Genomic DNA, 22,435 nt, shown 5'->3' with positions numbered 1-22,435 from the left:
AGTGAAAGGTAAGCAGAAGGGATTTACCTGTAGTGTTTGAAGATTAAACGGAAAGTCTTACTTTGTGAAGGGTAAGCGGAATGTGTTACTCGCAGTGAATATAAATCTATCCTTTATTTAGCACAACAGACAGAGTAGTGAATGTATTTATGTTGTTACTAACAGATTTATTGATTAAGAGAAATATTGCAGTAAGATTTTGTGGAGGGTCAGTGGTGGGAGTAAAACTGACTGAAATTGAGATTGACAGCTTTGGACAAAAGAAATTGCATTGAACTATTGCAAAAATGAAAATGTTTGAAGGTTTAAAGAAGCTGTTTGGAGGTAAAGTGAAACATTCGTTTTTTATTGGTGATGCTCCTGAAGGAACACCTGTGCATTTTATGTCTACCAATTTGGGACAAAATACATGTATGTTGGTTCACCAATGGGTCAAGATTACTGAAAAAGAGGGTGTTTTGAGGTTTCCAAAAGATGGTACTTTTGAATTGCAAATTATTGACAAATTAAGGGAAGTCTTATGAGAAATAAAGACACCATCTAAAGCTGCACAATTTGAGGCCGTAAGTATATGGGAAAAGGTAGCAAGAGAGAAAGCAAGTGAGGATAAAAAGGTAAAGCACCAAATGCAGGAGAAGAGAATTAATGATGACAACGAGCTTCAAATAAATAATAATTCAGGGGATGAAATAATAGATGAATTGTTAACTGACTGTCCACCACTTTATGTGGTTTCCATTAAAAATACTGAAAATAGTGTACTAGTAAGCACTACAGTAGCTACTGCTTCTGTTGAACATAGAAAAACACAGATTGAGAAAACTGTGCAAACATTTCAGATTGACCCATTACCTGTTGATTCAGCACTGACAGTGATACCTCCAGGTGTTACTGCTTCAAATGTACCTGATTCAGTCCAAGAATTGCTAACTGCAGATGCACAGATAATGCATAGAAAAATTATGACTGTCCCAATTAATATGGTCCCTACTGAGAAGGTTCAAAGAGCTGCAAAATCGGTGATTATGGCAGAGTTTATTTCAGAAACTCAGAATTCACAGATTATTGAACAGAAATTACCCCAAGCACTGAAAGGTGAGGGAAAAATGGCCTTTACAACATTTACAGCTCAGAATAAAATAAATGTAATTGAAAATTTGATTTTTCAAACCTGCTTAGAGGAAGCAGCAGTGATTAAAAAGATTGAAAACATGGGAGAACATAATAACCCAGGCTCTGAAAAAGAGAAAGTCAAGTCAAGTCAAATGGATTTATATAGCGCACTACATAAATAATGAAAATGTGAACCACTGTCCGGAAAAAGAATTATTTTCCCTGAGTAAGGAAACAGTTGCATGTGAAATTAACTACACATAATGGCCCGACAGATTTGGCTCAAAATTATGAAATTGATGGTTCAGGAAGTTTTGCATCTCAGAAAAGTTTTAGGGTACATATGGATGATGAAGCAAATGAGAAAATGTGTTCTTCAGGAATGCAATTGCACATTGCAGAAATAAAGCATATTTTTAAATGCAATGGGTTTGAGAAATTAGGAGACAAATGGGCAAGAAAACATGAGAAGAAAAAGAAACCACCACACCTTGCAATGAAACTGGATAAGGAAAAGAAGCCACCAGATTTAGTTGAGAAAAATAATAAGCAGAATGAGGGAGAAGCTTTTGCTTACTCATTGAGAGAAAAGGTGGAGAAGTGCATGTTCCTATGCCACAGAATACAAGTGAACTTGCAGCATTTCTGAACACAATCCCACAATTGAGAGACAGAATTATGCTGTGGTACCCACAAGTTGATGGATTTGTTGACATTTTAAAAGAGTTGTGCATTAATTTGGAAATGTTCTTTTACATTGCCATGCAGAATGAATTGTGGTTTGAATCTAAAGTTATTCAAAGGCCAAGTGAAGAGGCAATGAAAAGGGTTTGCATGAATGCACCATCATTTTCTGTTGTTATGGAGGAAAACATAGCAGTGATTACTTTCCTGAAGGGCAAAGGGCCAGGAAAGGATGTTGATTGGGTACAGAATAAAAGAACACAGGATGGAAGTAAAAGTGTTTTGGTTTGTGCAAATTCAGGTTTGAATGTTGTACTGCTGGAAAATATGTCCTTTTGCCATCTTTATAGCAGATTTGAGCATTGGAAGTAGAAAAATAAATGTAAACATGATGCACAAAAACATGGAGAAATGCAGATGCAAAATATTCCAGCTAAGCAAATGCAAATGTCAGATCAGAAACAGGTACCTATGGCAGGAATGTTTCAAGCAAAGATCCCACAAAATATGAAAAATGCTAAAATTAATTTAAATAAGTTGTCCAGAGAAAATGTGAATTATTTCCAGAGACAAAATCAGAACCCAGTCCAACAGGTTGCTGTGTTTGAAAATGAGAGTTTTAACCCTCACAATTCTGAATTTACCAAGTCCATTGTGAAGGCAGTGGAAATTCCAGATTTAATTGCAGGAGTTTTAAACAAAGAAATTACAAATCCAGTTGTAGAAGAATTTGAACCAAAATTAGGCCCATTTGAGGAAAACTGCAAAACTATTGTCTGTGACTCTGGCCTAGCAGAAAAACAATTGTTTTGCAAATTAAGCAGCAGAGATTACTGTACATCAGATAATGTTCATTTTCAGATTCCTGATGAGGATGTACATTTTAAAATGGCTCAACAAGAGACAGCTGTAGCATCATTTTCAGAAAAGAGAGTTGAAAAATTACCTTCTGCTTTTGAAAAAATAATAAACACAGAAATAAGAGAGTTCACAGAGAAGGATGCCAGATTAATAAAATGTGCAGAACATGTCTTATTAAAGTTAGAACCAAGTGACATGTATTCAGGAACACCATCAGTTGCAGAAATGTTACCAATAAAAGGATTTTTGATGGAATTGATTGGAAGTTTATGTAACTTTCTGATCACAGGTTCACAGAAAATAAATGAAAAGAACAGAATAGTGCAGAAGATTAAAAGCATATTTTTTTCATGTTGTCCTGTGGTACTGAATACAGCCAATATATTTTTTCACATTCCATGTGCTGAAGAATGGCTTACTTTTATTGATTTTTGCAAAGTCCATGTAACAGTCCCATTGCATGAGAATAGTCAGGAGTACTGTCAAAAAGAAGATGAATACCTGGGACACAAAATTGGAAAGGGAGGTAGAAAGGTGTCACCAGAGAGGGTGGAAATAATTCACCAGATGAATCCACCTCAAATTAAGAAAGAAGTCAGGAAATTTTTGGGAATGGTTAGCTGCTGTAGAGAGTGGTTACTAAACCTTTCCCTAGTGGCTAAGCCTTTACTGAGGCTGACGCATGAGGATGTGTCTTATCCGCTTCCATTGGACAACAATTGCACAAAAGCATTCCTACAGTTGAAAGAGAAAGAATGTCGCGCCCCAGCACTAGGAATGAAAGTTTATTTGAAAGAAAATACACCAATTTGCAGTGACAGGGAGGGCTGTGCTCTCTCATTGCCTATTGAAAAAGATGACTGTGTTCAAAGGTCTGTGATGTATTGCCCAATGACCTCTGACCCTAACTTCACAAAAATGTCAGCAAATGAATTGGATTGTGATGAAACTGAATATGAGTGTCTAAATATCATGAAAATATGCATAAAGCCAAATTCAGACTTTAAAGATGAACGCCTGAGTCAGCCCAACAATGTCCATTTTGTAGATGGCCCATGTTTGAAAGGTGACCCATTAAAAACATCACATGCTGTGCTCCTTATACATGATGTTGTCAAAGCTTCATGGCTTTCAGTAGTTACCTCAGCCCAAAATTCGAAATTGATTGCCCTTGCCATAACATGCAGTATATCTGCTCAACTGAGAGTCACTGTTGTTATGGGAGAGGGAAATGCTTATTCAGTTGCACACATGTGTGTTTTGATAGCATGTACATTCTATGGAATATTCACAGATGAATTAAAAGAGGCTCAAGAAAATGTTTTTGAAGCAGCACTACAGGGTTGTATCAGAACTGTTTTTGAGAAAAGTGACAACTGCATAGTGGCAAAAATGTGTTATTGCAAAGACTGATGCCCAGGTATAGATTGCCAGTTCCTCTGAAATCAGATCAGAATGTGGTCTCAAAGATAATGAGTGCAGAACAACAGATTGGACAAGGAATGGATTGTAGCTATCTGCCTCAAGTGTCAAGCATAATAAGGAAACACAATGGCAGCACAGAGTTACCTTTTGCAAAAGACTGTGTTTCAGCAACGCCAAAGTGGCTTGAAAATGCATATGCAAATGCACTTGTGGAAAACAATGATGTGAACACCAGCCATGGCTGTGTAGGTCTAGTTGATGTACAGTGTGCAGTTTCTCACCAGATTGCAGCTGCTACACAAGATCTGCATAATGGATGGTGCAACGGCTTTGATCTGAGAGATGCTGTGGTGAAACATCTGAATCTGATCAAAGTAACAATTAGAGTGAAAGGCATTGGTTGAAAAAGTGCAAGAGATTGATGGTGCTCTCTCCGAGTTTCTCAGGACCTAAGTAGTCTAATTTGCATTGAAAAGGTAGAGAATGCCACACTGTATGAGCCATTCTGATGGCAAGCTGATGACAAAGAGCAAAGAAATGCTGAAACTGTCCTGTTGAATTCCTTTTTTATTATTTTAGTTACTTATTTTAAAGAAGACTAACTGTTCCAAGAAGCTACTTACAGAACTCTGCACTAAAACAATTGAGCTTGGCTATATATGATCTGATTACAGATAGACTTGTGTTTGCCTTAGAAATAGAAGTACAATTGTTATATGCTCAGCTTTTGCAATTTAAAAAAAAATGTCACTTTTGAAAATGAAATATGTGTGATGAATTATAAATCATTTTACTAAGATTTGAATTATCAGAAGGGTGGATTGATGGAGCAGATTTCATCTGCAGTCAGGCATTGCTTTATTTTTTGTGCTTCAGACAGACTGCATTTAAATTGCCACGCACCTTTTGGTGCAAGTTAAAAACATGGCACATGAAAAACATGAAAGTGAGGCCTATTCAATCTGTAATTCTTTTGCAGAATTAACATGTGTTTTTGAAATGTAGAGAAAAGTGGCCTTTTTAGCTTTGAAGATTAATAGAATATGTTTCTCTCTTCCCAGCTCATCCCTAAATCCACAATTTCTGTCTTAAAAGACTTTGACTTGTTGCATATTTTGATAAATATTTTCAGTTAATAACACCTCTTTTTCTTTGTTGCAGATTGCACCTTTATTTTGCATGTTGTCATAAATAATAGAAAAGCTGCTTTACACTAGTAGCTTGGCTAGGTAAACATTTATAAGGGGTATTAGTATAGAGTTGGGAAACATAATGGGCTGATTTACATGAAATTAATATTATCTTTGTGTTTGTTTTATTTTGGGGCCTACCATTAAATGGCTGCCTGTGAAACCAGCAAGGCTAGGGCTTGCTTTGAAAGAGAGGAGAGCATGCGCAGACTGTGGCAGCTTGACTCAAACTGCGTAAGGAGTCAAGGACAGCTTGAACTGTACATTCTTGTGATTGTGCCAATGTACCAGCTAACTAAAGTATCCGTCCTGCTGCACTGTGACAGGAAGGAAGGAACTATAGAAACATTTTCCCTAGCAATTGTTGCAAACTTATCAAATGTAGTTATTCATGTATGCTTCTTTTGTTAAAACTGATAAAGTCAGGTTTTTTAGAATGAGTCAGGGTTGTGAGAACTCATGCCATCATGACTGACCAATCACGTACAGGTTTTCCTGAAGTTGAAACATTTTGTGTAGTCTGCCAAAATGTTGTGTATGAATTCTGACCTCTCCGGAGGAGGGGCTGGCTTTTCTCAGCTCAGCTGGCTTCTAGGCTCATTAGCGGGGTGTGTGAGCTCTTGAGAGAAGGAACAGATTAGGTCAGACATCCTATGGGTTAGGTACGAGATCGTCACGGGTGCATGGGCGTCTGAGGATAGTCAGGGGGAGGTTTCTTGCTTCCACGTCATATCTTGGCACTTCAGGCCACATTCTTTTGAGGTCTGGTGAAGGGTGGGCTGCCTCGCTCTCTGCTTGCTCTTTAGACACAGACAGATGCAGAAGAACAGCAACAGATAGAAGGCTTTTTAGATTTAGATGCTAAACTTTAAGTTTATGCTTTGACTAATTAATTAGGTCTGAAAAGATTTATTTGACTTATGCATTTATTTCTCTTAATGGGAGATTTTTGCAAACTATTTGATTCTTGATTAGCCTTGCAAGACTATTTTTTGCCTTAGAAACTCTTTAAGAGTTTTGAATGGCATTTTGCGTCACATTCCTATATGTAATGCTTATATGCAGACTGTAATATGTTCCTTATTAATGCTATTTTTCCTGTTTTCCAAATTCTGTAACCTGATTGATATTTTACTAATGAATAAACTGTCAGAGAAAACTTAACTTTTGAATAGAAAATAAAACCCTTTAAATACTCAACAACTCTCTTTATTGGCTTTAAATATTAATTGCATTTTTGACTGTTCATCTTTATTTAAAGTCTCCTGAAGGTAATACATGGTGTGAAGGGCCCAACACCTTTTGAGCGGTAAATTAGAGGTAGCATGAGGGTTTTGCATTGAGAAATTACCAGAAGAAATTACCGCTCCATCAGTTTTTGGTAATCAGAGGATGGTCATTATTGATTAGTTTGGTGATTAATGATTATTGATTTCACCATCAACTACTCAACTAATGGATCATTGACCTTAAGAGGGAAGTAAAATAATTGCCCAAGTTAGATAAATGTCCAAGTCCTGATTCCTGACTCCAATGCTCAGAACCTGAAGACTGGCAAAGCAGTACTGGAAGGTGATGCAAGAAGTGGTGTGAGTATCAATAGGGTTGGGAAATGTTGTTAATATGCTAGGATGTTTTTTTGAAGTGTTGAAAATAGTAAGGATTTTTACTGTTGGTGACATTTTGCTCATTTTGACTTGATGGTGTTATTGATTATATTGGTAATTTCCTAGGACATAATTTTTGGTTATTGATTACATGTTTTAACTCTTTATGTTAAGTTAGTTTCTTGTTCTATGTTGTCTGGAACACACAGGTATACACACCTGTGGAATCCCGGGAAGGAATAGCGGGTGGTAAATGGAAGCCACACTCCACTGAGGTTACTCGTCTGTTGGAATAACACTGAGAAGCTGGGTAGGGCTGGCAGTGTTAAATTAGGGACTATTTTCTGTGTAAGTGATTGATAGCAAAGAGTTCGCTGGTGAAACTTTGGTCTGATATCACCTAGAAAGGGTCACACTAAAGGAGTAGCAGGTTCTTCTGAGCTTGAGTGACAGCAAAAGGGCTTGTTGGTGAAACTTTGGCCTAAGATATATCCTGAAGGATAAGTCCAAAGGAGTAGCAGGTTCTTCTGAGCTTGAGTGAAAGGTAAGCAGAAGGGATTTACCTGTAGTGTTTGAAGATTAAACGGAAAGTCTTACTTTGTGAAGGGTAAGCGGAATGTGTTACTCGCAGTGAATATAAATCTATCCTTTATTTAGCACAACAGACAGAGTAGTGAATGTATTTATGTTGTTACTAACAGATTTATTGATTAAGAGAAATATTGCAGTAAGATTTTGTGGAGGGTCAGTGGTGGGAGTAAAACTGACTGAAATTGAGATTGACAGCTTTGGACAAAAGAAATTGCATTGAACTATTGCAAAAATGAAAATGTTTGAAGGTTTAAAGAAGCTGTTTGGAGGTAAAGTGAAACATTCGTTTTTTATTGGTGATGCTCCTGAAGGAACACCTGTGCATTTTATGTCTACCAATTTGGGACAAAATACATGTATGTTGGTTCACCAATGGGTCAAGATTACTGAAAAAGAGGGTGTTTTGAGGTTTCCAAAAGATGGTACTTTTGAATTGCAAATTATTGACAAATTAAGGGAAGTCTTATGAGAAATAAAGACACCATCTAAAGCTGCACAATTTGAGGCCGTAAGTATATGGGAAAAGGTAGCAAGAGAGAAAGCAAGTGAGGATAAAAAGGTAAAGCACCAAATGCAGGAGAAGAGAATTAATGATGACAACGAGCTTCAAATAAATAATAATTCAGGGGATGAAATAATAGATGAATTGTTAACTGACTGTCCACCACTTTATGTGGTTTCCATTAAAAATACTGAAAATAGTGTACTAGTAAGCACTACAGTAGCTACTGCTTCTGTTGAACATAGAAAAACACAGATTGAGAAAACTGTGCAAACATTTCAGATTGATATAGTGTGGGTATCAAGGACCCCCTGATGAAATATGATAGCTTATACTTCAGGGAAAACCAATATGTGCATAAAATCAAAGGAACCCAGGAGGGTAGTTGCAAAACAAACAAATTCTAACAAAATTATTTAAAATTATGTATCACTTTTAATTGGTGTAATAAGTTAAAATCGACAAAAATATACAAAATAAATCCATATGACATTTAGACACATTTCTATCTCATAATAAAATCATCACATAAAGGAAAGAAATTTATAATAACAAATTATACAATCACTTAAAAGTACAATGAAAAGGTGGCAATTAATATTCGACGCGCGTTTCGGCGTTCAAAGCAACGCCTTCTTCAGGAGCCACAAAGTATACCTAAAAAGACATGTAATAACAACACATAAGAAATATATTTATAAACATTGTTTCTTACTTACATAGATAGTGAAAATATATACATCCTATATATAATTCATTTTAAGTCGTAAACATTGTATTGCAACAAACCCTTCCTACATGTTTTAAGCAATGTATCATTTGCAAAACAAGTTACAGAACTAAATTACATGTATCTGAGCAGTTGGAGTGACTCCCTATGTATTTGGGAAGACATTGGGAAACCAAATATCAACTTTGAGATATGGAATCTGAAATATCTCACAGTTCTCAATTGTTGCCAAATTAATCTACTTATAAAGTGTGAAGCTACCAATTGAAGGCCAAAGATATGGCGATTGACATACAAAGGCCTATCAAACCTTGAGTAGGGGAACATTACCCTATACCTGCCTATTTGACATGCAAGGCCTATCAAACCTAGAGAAGGGGAACACCATCCTATACCTGCCTGATTTACACACGTAACACATGGTTACTATGAAATATAGTTAGTAAGGCAGAAAATCTCAAAGATCACAAGTGATATTCTCTAGTTTGTTGTATTTTGATAGATAAAAACTGTAAGAATATGTTACACATTTATTCCTATAATTCATACATTGAGGCTTACCTCTGTGTTTTAAAAGATAATGCCGAACGTGGATTACTCTGGCTTGTTTGTTCGGACGGCCTTCGAAGATTAAAAGTTAATTGGTCTAGTTTTCAAGGCTTCTCAATTTTCCCTGTCGCTCTAAATAACATCAGAAATTTATTTTAATAAATCAATCTTTGTAATAAATACATAAATTGGAATTCCTCATTAATTGTTAAAGGACTATTTTCCTATTCCTTACCATACTCAAATTTAGAATTTATTCCTTTTCTTGAAAACTGTATGCTCTAGAATTTCACTGCATAGTCGCTTCTTACATGTCCAAATTCCTTTGTTACAAGTTACTAAGGATAAAAAAATAAAAAAAAAAAAAAAAATAAAAAAAGGCATGTTGGAATTTCAAGTTATTAAGGTCGATGTGCCCTTAATAAACAAGGCTGTGAGAATCTTTTAAAATCCATGTTGCTCGCTTACACCGCGTTTGCACCTTTGACACACCAGACTCTAGGAATACTATGTAGTCTATGTGGCTCGTTCACACTATAATTCATAGATTGCTGCATTAGAGAATAACTAGCATCTCTGGGCTGTTGTAGGGGACGACGGGCTTTTAACTAACAAGATTACGTCAACGTTAACGACTTTATATTACTTGCTCTCACCGTGATTAAAAGATCGCTGCGTTTAAAAACTGCAGGCGTCTCGGAGCCGTTGGTGGAAGTACAGAGCTATTAGTCTCTTCTTCGAAATATAAAGTCGTTGGTTTATCTTTACAGGCTCTCCTCTACGTGAAACTAGCCATGAAAAAAGGAATAAATACATGAGCTATTGTTAGATAAGTGCATACAATGTTGCACGCAACGCTCTTAAGGAGAGTTTTACATTGTTTCTTCTAATAGACGATAGGCTTCTGATTAACAAGATTACGTGAACTTCAACGAGTCCTTGCTGCTAACTCTCACCGTGTTTAGAGGATCGCTGCGTTTAAGAACTGCATGCGTCTCGGAGCCGTTGGTGGAAGTTTAGAGCTGTTCGTCTCTTCTAGGAGATATAATGCTCAATGGTTTACCTTTCCAGGCTCTCCTCTATGTGGACATGGTCATGAAAGAAAAAATAAATATAGGGGCTGTTATTAATAAAGTGCATACAATAATGTACGCCGTGCTGCTCAAGAGAGTCTAACGCTGTTCTGATTGATCCTATGCTAGTTCTTACCGTGTGCGCGCTGCATATGATGGCTGCTGGCGTCACTGCGGGACCGTCGGACAGGGTGTATCACCTGCAGCTACCTTAGATCGTGTTTAAATACACGCGGACACGTGATAATCGGTGTCCAATAGGAGTCAGCCTATCTAGTGAAATCTGAGCGCACCCAATCAGCAGTCCTGAATATATGTGTCCGCTCCTCGAGTCCGTAAAATTTCTCGCTATCGTCAACTCGACAGTAAAGCTCCCAATTGTTGGGGCAGGTATTTATTCCTATTTAGTATCGTTCTGTTACACCTTACCTAAGGACACTGTTCCGATTTTTAGTTCTATTATTATTAATCATTATGTCCATATAGTGGAAACATTCTGACAGGTAATGATTCATATGTGTTATCATTATGTTATACTCTTCTAAAAGGGGATATTCTGATATTGAAACGCCCTATTTCTCTGAGACTATCCTGACTCTATTCCTAACAATTATTAGGTCCATATACAGGATATATTTCATTGTGTAATACAGTCACGATAAAACATGAAATTGCTGCAAACCAGCTTATATATTGTGGAAATGAGTAATTTAAATAATCGCGTTTTCCCACGGAATTTCGCTATTCAAACCTTGTTTAAAGGTATTAAAAACGAAAATCCAAAAAACTTCCTTTTTCTTTCTGACGGCGCTGCCGCCCTTGCTGTCTGCAATCCGAATTTTTTCTAAAATGCGCCAGCTAAAGTCTTCTGGTTTGTGATGACTTTCAAGGAAGTGCTTGACTAGTGGTGCTGTCACTTTGCCTGTCCTGATTGCTGATCTATGTTCTGTGAGGCGTACTTGTATAGATCTGCTGGTTTCGCCTACGTAACCAAGGCCGCACACACATTTAATGAAATAGACCACATTTGTGGTTTTGCAGTTCCACATATCTCTTGCTTTGGAAACATAGCCATTGTGAACAAATTCTTCTCCTTCTATAATGTTGTTACAAGATTTACATGAGGAGCACTTGACTGTTCCTCGTACAGGTAAGTTACTCATCAAGGATCTTTGGATGGAGCCAGTTACAACCTCGATTTTCTTAAATCTAGAATGGACAATTCTATCCTTTAGATTTTTATTCCTTCTATGCGCAAAAAGAGGCTTCGGAAGCACATCTTTTGAAGTAGGATTGCAGTTGAGAATATGCCAGTTAGCATTGATTACTTGTCTTACACGCTCATTTAAGGTAGAGTGCGTGGTCACGCAGACAAGTTGGTCCTTAGTAGGGGCTTGCTTAGATCTCAAGAGGCTGTCACGGTCATAAAACCGCGCTCTCTTATATGAGTTCCTGACCAATCTATGTGGATAACCACGTTCCAGAAACTTTTGTCGCATAATGGCTGCTTGCTTGTCATAATCGGAGAGATTAGTACAATTCCTGCGAACCCGCAGGAATTGAGAAAATGGGATGCTTTCACGCTGGCTTTTAGGGTGAAAGCTACTGAAATGCAGTAATGTATTGCGTGCTGTTTCTTTAACAAATAGATCCACTTCTAGTTTGTTGTTCTTTTCTCTGATTAATAAATCCAAAAACTCAACTTGGCTGGTACTATGTTGGGCTGTAAATTTAAGATTGGTATTGGCCAGGTTTATCCATTCGAGGAATTCCAAAAGGGATTCATTCCCATTGGTCCAGATAAAAAAGATGTCGTCTATATATCTGGACCAATGGGAAATGGATTCAAAGAACGGTGCCACCTCGTTGTCTATGAACTTATCTTCAAAGGAAGACATATAAATGTTCGCTATTGAGGGAGCAACTGATGCGCCCATGCTGACGCCTTTCTGTTGGCGATACATTGTATCTCCAAACTCGAAGGTATTTTCTGTTAAAACGATAAAAAGACAATCAATCAAGAATCTCTTTGGGCAGACTATATTATGCCTGTCAATGAACCAGTCTGTTGCCACAATTGCCTCATCTAGGGGTATGTTACTATATAAGGATTCAATATCCATCGTCACCAAAATATCTCTACTGGATATAAAGTCCAAGTCCTCTACTATATTGATCATGTGTCCTGTATCTCTAACATAAGATTTGATTTTAGGTATGTGGGGTCTCAAGTGGTGATCAATAAATTTTGACAGGGGTTCAGTTGGAGTGCCAATTGTCGACACAATAGGTCGGTAGGGGGGATCCTGCATACTCTTGTGTATCTTGGGAAGTCCATAGATACAAGCTGTTTTGTTTTTGTTGGTATTCAGATACTCGTAGTCTTTTTTATTTATTTCTCCTTTTGCTAGGGCCTCATTAGTAAGAATTTGAATTTTTCTTTTAATGTTATTTATGGGGTTAGAGTTAATTTTAGTATAGGTGGAACTATCATCTAACATTTGCATCATTTTATTCTCATATTTATCGGAGTCAAGTACCACAATACCTCCTCCCTTGTCACAACTTTTGATTATCAGGTTCCTATCTGATGATAGTTTTTTTAATGAGAGGAATTCTTCTCTGTTCAAGTTATACAAAGGTTTTGGAACAAACCGTAGGGACCTATCTAACTTTTGAAGGACCACCAGTTCAAAGGCTGTTACTTCTGGACCTACTTGGTCTAACCCTGGACAGAAGGTGGAAGGTAATGTTAACTCACTTCGGTCACTTTGTTCATTATTGGATTCATCCATATTGCTAAAGAATTTTTTAAGTCTAATCTTCCTAAAAAAAGGAGATAATATCCTTGTATAATTCAAAAATATTTGCATTTGTATGTGGCACAAATGAGAGACCCTTAGATAGCAAGGTTTCACTCTGACTGTCTAATGATTTGGATGATAGGTTGAAAATGGGAATTAAGTTCCCTGACCCCAATATTGTCTGTTGCGGGTTTCTCTTATGAATTGAGGTTCTTGCTGGTGATGTTGCTGTTGATGATATTGTTGCTGCTGATGTTGTTGCTGCTGATGTATTTGCTGATGTTGTTGATTTGCATGAAAATTCCCCCTGGTCTGTCCTTGTCCCTGAAACCTTACTCTGGGGCGGCCTCGACGAGGCCCCCTGTTGGATAAAAAAGGACGACGCTGGGGTCTGGAACCAGTATATGCATTAAAACCTCCTTCTGGTTCATAGTAGTTACCATTGGGACCTTCACCCTCTGAATCTGAGCTATCTGTGAAATTATTGACCCTTTGTTGCATATTTCTTGATTCGTCTACATAATGATTTTGTTGGTAAAAATCCTTACATAGATAGGGATATGCTGTTTCTTCACTGTAGAATCTCTTATCTTTATTTAATTTATCAGTTTTTCGCTTATTCAAATAATTAGCAAAAGATTCCAGATCTTTATTGTATTCCTCTATCTTTCTCATTGCTTCATCCACCCCATTAAGTTGTTTCAATTTTTCTTCCAATTCCTCTATTTCAGTTTTGATGCCTGCTGCTAATTCTTTTGATGTTCCTACTATTAGTATCATTAAATCTCGTGAACATCTATTAGCTATGCGGCTCCACTTTTCTAGAAAGGGTCTATAGTGTACAAAAAGTCCAGGGACATTCCGTACCCTTAATCCATTTGGAATAATACCAGATTTTAAGTAGGACAACATAAACTCGCCATGGGCCTCCATTCTAATAAGTTTCTTTTTTAATTCTACGAGTTTTTTGCCTTCATCGTTACCTATGGTGATGGGGGTGGCACTACTAGAAGGAACTGAAGTGCCAACTAATGTAGCGAAATCATCATCACTAAACCCAAAAGTTTGGAAATTAGCCATGGTTAGAGAAGGTTCAAGTAAATATTAAAATTGGTAACTATTCCTAGTGAACAACTGCTCAGATACTTAACAATATACTAATGAAAATTCTTTACAACGAGAACAGCCCTACACAGACAAGCTGTGGGAAATATAGTGTGGGTATCAAGGACCCCCTGATGAAATATGATAGCTTATACTTCAGGGAAAACCAATATGTGCATAAAATCAAAGGAACCCAGGAGGGTAGTTGCAAAACAAACAAATTCTAACAAAATTATTTAAAATTATGTATCACTTTTAATTGGTGTAATAAGTTAAAATCGACAAAAATATACAAAATAAATCCATATGACATTTAGACACATTTCTATCTCATAATAAAATCATCACATAAAGGAAAGAAATTTATAATAACAAATTATACAATCACTTAAAAGTACAATGAAAAGGTGGCAATTAATATTCGACGCGCGTTTCGGCGTTCAAAGCAACGCCTTCTTCAGGAGCCACAAAGTATACCTAAAAAGACATGTAATAACAACACATAAGAAATATATTTATAAACATTGTTTCTTACTTACATAGATAGTGAAAATATATACATCCTATATATAATTCATTTTAAGTCGTAAACATTGTATTGCAACAAACCCTTCCTACATGTTTTAAGCAATGTATCATTTGCAAAACAAGTTACAGAACTAAATTACATGTATCTGAGCAGTTGGAGTGACTCCCTATGTATTTGGGAAGACATTGGGAAACCAAATATCAACTTTGAGATATGGAATCTGAAATATCTCACAGTTCTCAATTGTTGCCAAATTAATCTACTTATAAAGTGTGAAGCTACCAATTGAAGGCCAAAGATATGGCGATTGACATACAAAGGCCTATCAAACCTTGAGTAGGGGAACATTACCCTATACCTGCCTATTTGACATGCAAGGCCTATCAAACCTAGAGAAGGGGAACACCATCCTATACCTGCCTGATTTACACACGTAACACATGGTTACTATGAAATATAGTTAGTAAGGCAGAAAATCTCAAAGATCACAAGTGATATTCTCTAGTTTGTTGTATTTTGATAGATAAAAACTGTAAGAATATGTTACACATTTATTCCTATAATTCATACATTGAGGCTTACCTCTGTGTTTTAAAAGATAATGCCGAACGTGGATTACTCTGGCTTGTTTGTTCGGACGGCCTTCGAAGATTAAAAGTTAATTGGTCTAGTTTTCAAGGCTTCTCAATTTTCCCTGTCGCTCTAAATAACATCAGAAATTTATTTTAATAAATCAATCTTTGTAATAAATACATAAATTGGAATTCCTCATTAATTGTTAAAGGACTATTTTCCTATTCCTTACCATACTCAAATTTAGAATTTATTCCTTTTCTTGAAAACTGTATGCTCTAGAATTTCACTGCATAGTCGCTTCTTACATGTCCAAATTCCTTTGTTACAAGTTACTAAGGATAAAAAAATAAAAAAAAAAAATAAAAAAAGGCATGTTGGAATTTCAAGTTATTAAGGTCGATGTGCCCTTAATAAACAAGGCTGTGAGAATCTTTTAAAATCCATGTTGCTCGCTTACACCGCGTTTGCACCTTTGACACACCAGACTCTAGGAATACTATGTAGTCTATGTGGCTCGTTCACACTATAATTCATAGATTGCTGCATTAGAGAATAACTAGCATCTCTGGGCTGTTGTAGGGGACGACGGGCTTTTAACTAACAAGATTACGTCAACGTTAACGACTTTATATTACTTGCTCTCACCGTGATTAAAAGATCGCTGCGTTTAAAAACTGCAGGCGTCTCGGAGCCGTTGGTGGAAGTACAGAGCTATTAGTCTCTTCTTCGAAATATAAAGTCGTTGGTTTATCTTTACAGGCTCTCCTCTACGTGAAACTAGCCATGAAAAAAGGAATAAATACATGAGCTATTGTTAGATAAGTGCATACAATGTTGCACGCAACGCTCTTAAGGAGAGTTTTACATTGTTTCTTCTAATAGACGATAGGCTTCTGATTAACAAGATTACGTGAACTTCAACGAGTCCTTGCTGCTAACTCTCACCGTGTTTAGAGGATCGCTGCGTTTAAGAACTGCATGCGTCTCGGAGCCGTTGGTGGAAGTTTAGAGCTGTTCGTCTCTTCTAGGAGATATAATGCTCAATGGTTTACCTTTCCAGGCTCTCCTCTATGTGGACATGGTCATGAAAGAAAAAATAAATATAGGGGCTGTTATTAATAAAGTGCATACAATAATGTACGCCGTGCTGCTCAAGAGAGTCTAACGCTGTTCTGATTGATCCTATGCTAGTTCTTACCGTGTGCGCGCTGCATATGATGGCTGCTGGCGTCACTGCGGGACCGTCGGACAGGGTGTATCACCTGCAGCTACCTTAGATCGTGTTTAAATACACGCGGACACGTGATAATCGGTGTCCAATAGGAGTCAGCCTATCTAGTGAAATCTGAGCGCACCCAATCAGCAGTCCTGAATATATGTGTCCGCTCCTCGAGTCCGTAAAATTTCTCGCTATCGTCAACTCGACAGTAAAGCTCCCAATTGTTGGGGCAGGTATTTATTCCTATTTAGTATCGTTCTGTTACACCTTACCTAAGGACACTGTTCCGATTTTTAGTTCTATTATTATTAATCATTATGTCCATATAGTGGAAACATTCTGACAGGTAATGATTCATATGTGTTATCATTATGTTATACTCTTCTAAAAGGGGATATTCTGATATTGAAACGCCCTATTTCTCTGAGACTATCCTGACTCTATTCCTAACAATTATTAGGTCCATATACAGGATATATTTCATTGTGTAATACAGTCACGATAAAACATGAAATTGCTGCAAACCAGCTTATATATTGTGGAAATGAGTAATTTAAATAATCGCGTTTTCCCACGGAATTTCGCTATTCAAACCTTGTTTAAAGGTATTAAAAACGAAAATCCAAAAAACTTCCTTTTTCTTTCTGACGGCGCTGCCGCCCTTGCTGTCTGCAATCCGAATTTTTTCTAAAATGCGCCAGCTAAAGTCTTCTGGTTTGTGATGACTTTCAAGGAAGTGCTTGACTAGTGGTGCTGTCACTTTGCCTGTCCTGATTGCTGATCTATGTTCTGTGAGGCGTACTTGTATAGATTCGCAGGAATTGTACTAATCTCTCCGATTATGACAAGCAAGCAGCCATTATGCGACAAAAGTTTCTGGAACGTGGTTATCCACATAGATTGGTCAGGAACTCATATAAGAGAGCGCGGTTTTATGACCGTGACAGCCTCTTGAGATCTAAGCAAGCCCCTACTAAGGACCAACTTGTCTGCGTGACCACGCACTCTACCTTAAATGAGCGTGTAAGACAAGTAATCAATGCTAACTGGCATATTCTCAACTGCAATCCTACTTCAAAAGATGTGCTTCCGAAGCCTCTTTTTGCGCATAGAAGGAATAAAAATCTAAAGGATAGAATTGTCCATTCTAGATTTAAGAAAATCGAGGTTGTAACTGGCTCCATCCAAAGATCCTTGATGAGTAACTTACCTGTACGAGGAACAGTCAAGTGCTCCTCATGTAAATCTTGTAACAACATTATAGAAGGAGAAGAATTTGTTCACAATGGCTATGTTTCCAAAGCAAGAGATATGTGGAACTGCAAAACCACAAATGTGGTCTATTTCATTAAATGTGTGTGCGGCCTTGGTTACGTAGGCGAAACCAGCAGATCTATACAAGTACGCCTCACAGAACATAGATCAGCAATCAGGACAGGCAAAGTGACAGCACCACTAGTCAAGCACTTCCTTGAAAGTCATCACAAACCAGAAGACTTTAGCTGGCGCATTTTAGAAAAAATTCGGATTGCAGACAGCAAGGGCGGCAGCGCCGTCAGAAAGAAAAAGGAAGTTTTTTGGATTTTCGTTTTTAATACCTTTAAACAAGGTTTGAATAGCGAAATTCCGTGGGAAAACGCGATTATTTAAATTACTCATTTCCACAATATATAAGCTGGTTTGCAGCAATTTCATGTTTTATCGTGACTGTATTACACAATGAAATATATCCTGTATATGGACCTAATAATTGTTAGGAATAGAGTCAGGATAGTCTCAGAGAAATAGGGCGTTTCAATATCAGAATATCCCCTTTTAGAAGAGTATAACATAATGATAACACATATGAATCATTACCTGTCAGAATGTTTCCACTATATGGACATAATGATTAATAATAATAGAACTAAAAATCGGAACAGTGTCCTTAGGTAAGGTGTAACAGAACGATACTAAATAGGAATAAATACCTGCCCCAACAATTGGGAGCTTTACTGTCGAGTTGACGATAGCGAGAAATTTTACGGACTCGAGGAGCGGACACATATATTCAGGACTGCTGATTGGGTGCGCTCAGATTTCACTAGATAGGCTGACTCCTATTGGACACCGATTATCACGTGTCCGCGTGTATTTAAACACGATCTAAGGTAGCTGCAGGTGATACACCCTGTCCGACGGTCCCGCAGTGACGCCAGCAGCCATCATATGCAGCGCGCACACGGTAAGAACTAGCATAGGATCAATCAGAACAGCGTTAGACTCTCTTGAGCAGCACGGCGTACATTATTGTATGCACTTTATTAATAACAGCCCCTATATTTATTTTTTCTTTCATGACCATGTCCACATAGAGGAGAGCCTGGAAAGGTAAACCATTGAGCATTATATCTCCTAGAAGAGACGAACAGCTCTAAACTTCCACCAACGGCTCCGAGACGCATGCAGTTCTTAAACGCAGCGATCCTCTAAACACGGTGAGAGTTAGCAGCAAGGACTCGTTGAAGTTCACGTAATCTTGTTAATCAGAAGCCTATCGTCTATTAGAAGAAACAATGTAAAACTCTCCTTAAGAGCGTTGCGTGCAACATTGTATGCACTTATCTAACAATAGCTCATGTATTTATTCCTTTTTTCATGGCTAGTTTCACGTAGAGGAGAGCCTGTAAAGATAAACCAACGACTTTATATTTCGAAGAAGAGACTAATAGCTCTGTACTTCCACCAACGGCTCCGAGACGCCTGCAGTTTTTAAACGCAGCGATCTTTTAATCACGGTGAGAGCAAGTAATATAAAGTCGTTAACGTTGACGTAATCTTGTTAGTTAAAAGCCCGTCGTCCCCTACAACAGCCCAGAGATGCTAGTTATTCTCTAATGCAGCAATCTATGAATTATAGTGTGAACGAGCCACATAGACTACATAGTATTCCTAGAGTCTGGTGTGTCAAAGGTGCAAACGCGGTGTAAGCGAGCAACATGGATTTTAAAAGATTCTCACAGCCTTGTTTATTAAGGGCACATCGACCTTAATAACTTGAAATTCCAACATGCCTTTTTTTATTTTTTTTTTTTTTTTATTTTTTTATCCTTAGTAACTTGTAACAAAGGAATTTGGACATGTAAGAAGCGACTATGCAGTGAAATTCTAGAGCATACAGTTTTCAAGAAAAGGAATAAATTCTAAATTTGAGTATGGTAAGGAATAGGAAAATAGTCCTTTAACAATTAATGAGGAATTCCAATTTATGTATTTATTACAAAGATTGATTTATTAAAATAAATTTCTGATGTTATTTAGAGCGACAGGGAAAATTGAGAAGCCTTGAAAACTAGACCAATTAACTTTTAATCTTCGAAGGCCGTCCGAACAAACAAGCCAGAGTAATCCACGTTCGGCATTATCTTTTAAAACACAGAGGTAAGCCTCAATGTATGAATTATAGGAATAAATGTGTAACATATTCTTACAGTTTTTATCTATCAAAATACAACAAACTAGAGAATATCACTTGTGATCTTTGAGATTTTCTGCCTTACTAACTATATTTCATAGTAACCATGTGTTACGTGTGTAAATCAGGCAGGTATAGGATGGTGTTCCCCTTCTCTAGGTTTGATAGGCCTTGCATGTCAAATAGGCAGGTATAGGGTAATGTTCCCCTACTCAAGGTTTGATAGGCCTTTGTATGTCAATCGCCATATCTTTGGCCTTCAATTGGTAGCTTCACACTTTATAAGTAGATTAATTTGGCAACAATTGAGAACTGTGAGATATTTCAGATTCCATATCTCAAAGTTGATATTTGGTTTCCCAATGTCTTCCCAAATACATAGGGAGTCACTCCAACTGCTCAGATACATGTAATTTAGTTCTGTAACTTGTTTTGCAAATGATACATTGCTTAAAACATGTAGGAAGGGTTTGTTGCAATACAATGTTTACGACTTAAAATGAATTATATATAGGATGTATATATTTTCACTATCTATGTAAGTAAGAAACAATGTTTATAAATATATTTCTTATGTGTTGTTATTACATGTCTTTTTAGGTATACTTTGTGGCTCCTGAAGAAGGCGTTGCTTTGAACGCCGAAACGCGCGTCGAATATTAATTGCCACCTTTTCATTGTACTTTTAAGTGATTGTATAATTTGTTATTATAAATTTCTTTCCTTTATGTGATGATTTTATTATGAGATAGAAATGTGTCTAAATGTCATATGGATTTATTTTGTATATTTTTGTCGATTTTAACTTATTACACCAATTAAAAGTGATACATAATTTTAAATAATTTTGTTAGAATTTGTTTGTTTTGCAACTACCCTCCTGGGTTCCTTTGATTTTATGCACATATAAACATTTCAGATTGACCCATTACCTGTTGATTCAGCACTGACAGTGATACCTCCAGGTGTTACTGCTTCAAATGTACCTGATTCAGTCCAAGAATTGCTAACTGCAGATGCACAGATAATGCATAGAAAAATTATGACTGTCCCAATTAATATGGTCCCTACTGAGAAGGTTCAAAGAGCTGCAAAATCGGTGATTATGGCAGAGTTTATTTCAGAAACTCAGAATTCACAGATTATTGAACAGAAATTACCCCAAACACTGAAAGGTGAGGGAAAAATGGCCTTTACAACATTTACAGCTCAGAATAAAATAAATGTAATTGAAAATTTGATTTTTCAAACCTGCTTAGAGGAAGCAGCAGTGATTAAAAAGATTGAAAACATGGGAGAACATAATAACCCAGGCTCTGAAAAAGAGAAAGTCAAGTCAAGTCAAATGGATTTATATAGCGCACTACATAAATAATGAAAATGTGAACCACTGTCCGGAAAAAGAATTATTTTCCCTGAGTAAGGAAACAGTTGCATGTGCATTAACTACACATAATGGCCCGACAGATTTGGCTCAAAATTATGAAATTGATGGTTCAGGAAGTTTTGCATCTCAGAAAAGTTTTAGGGTACATATGGATGATGAAGCAAATGAGAAAATGTGTTCTTCAGGAATGCAATTGCACATTGCAGAAATAAAGCATATTTTTAAATGCAATGGGTTTGAGAAATTAGGAGACAAATGGGCAAGAAAACATGAGAAGAAAAAGAAACCACCAGACCTTGCAATGAAACTGGATAAGGAAAAGAAGCCACCAGATTTAGTTGAGAAAAATAATAAGCAGAATGAGGGAGAAGCTTTTTCTTACTCATTGAGAGAAAAGGTGGAGAAGTGCATGTTCCTATGCCACAGAATACAAGTGAACTTGCAGCATTTCTGAACACAATCCCACAATTGAGAGACAGAATTATGCTGTGGTACCCACAAGTTGATGGATTTGTTGACATTTTAAAAGAGTTGTGCATTAATTTGGAAATGTTCTTTTACATTGCCATGCAGAATGAATTGTGGTTTGAATCTAAAGTTATTCAAAGGCCAAGTGAAGAGGCAATGAAAAGGGTTTGCATGAATGCACCATCATTTTCTGTTGTTATGGAGGAAAACATAGCAGTGATTACTTTCCTGAAGGGCAAAGGGCCAGGAAAGGATGTTGATTGGGTAGAGAATGAAAGAACACAGGATGGAAGTAAAAGTGTTTTGGTTTGTGCAAATTCAGGTTTGAATGTTGTACTGCTGGAAAATATGTCCTTTTGCCATCTTTATAGCAGATTTGAGCATTGGAAGTAGAAAAATAAATGTAAACATGATGCACAAAAACATGGAGAAATGCAGATGCAAAATATTCCAGCTAAGCAAATGCAAATGTCAGATCAGAAACAGGTACCTATGGCAGGAATGTTTCAAGCAAAGATCCCACAAAATATGAAAAATGCTAAAATTAATTTAAATAAGTTGTCCAGAGA

General features: G+C 37.0%; 1 protein-coding gene across 1 annotated transcript; it reads right to left on the bottom strand.

The window, feature by feature from the left end:
- Positions 1-13,265: 13,265 nt before the first annotated feature.
- On the bottom strand, positions 13,266-15,610 carry LOC147703711 (uncharacterized). The gene is made up of 2 exons (XM_086928954.1): positions 15,345-15,610; positions 13,266-14,710 (listed from the first exon to the last, which is right to left on the bottom strand). The coding sequence occupies exon 2, from the start codon at positions 14,207-14,209 to the stop codon at positions 13,286-13,288; it is 924 nt and encodes a 307-aa protein (XP_086785080.1). The 5' UTR covers positions 14,210-14,710; positions 15,345-15,610; the 3' UTR covers positions 13,266-13,285.
- Positions 15,611-22,435: the final 6,825 nt, after the last annotated feature.

This window comes from Lissotriton vulgaris, chromosome 7 (genome assembly GCF_964263255.1).
Source record: "Lissotriton vulgaris chromosome 7, aLisVul1.2, whole genome shotgun sequence".
Taxonomy (NCBI): domain Eukaryota; kingdom Metazoa; phylum Chordata; class Amphibia; order Caudata; family Salamandridae; genus Lissotriton; species Lissotriton vulgaris.
The sequence above is the reverse complement of the archived record's forward strand: the minus strand, read 5'-3'. Positions and strand labels throughout refer to the sequence as shown.

What these genes read in the sequence shown, in the direction of transcription:
- LOC147703711 (XM_086928954.1), bottom strand. Translation starts at nt 14,209, where the DNA reads ATGGCTAATTTCCAAACTTTTGGGTTTAGTGATGATGATTTCGCTACA.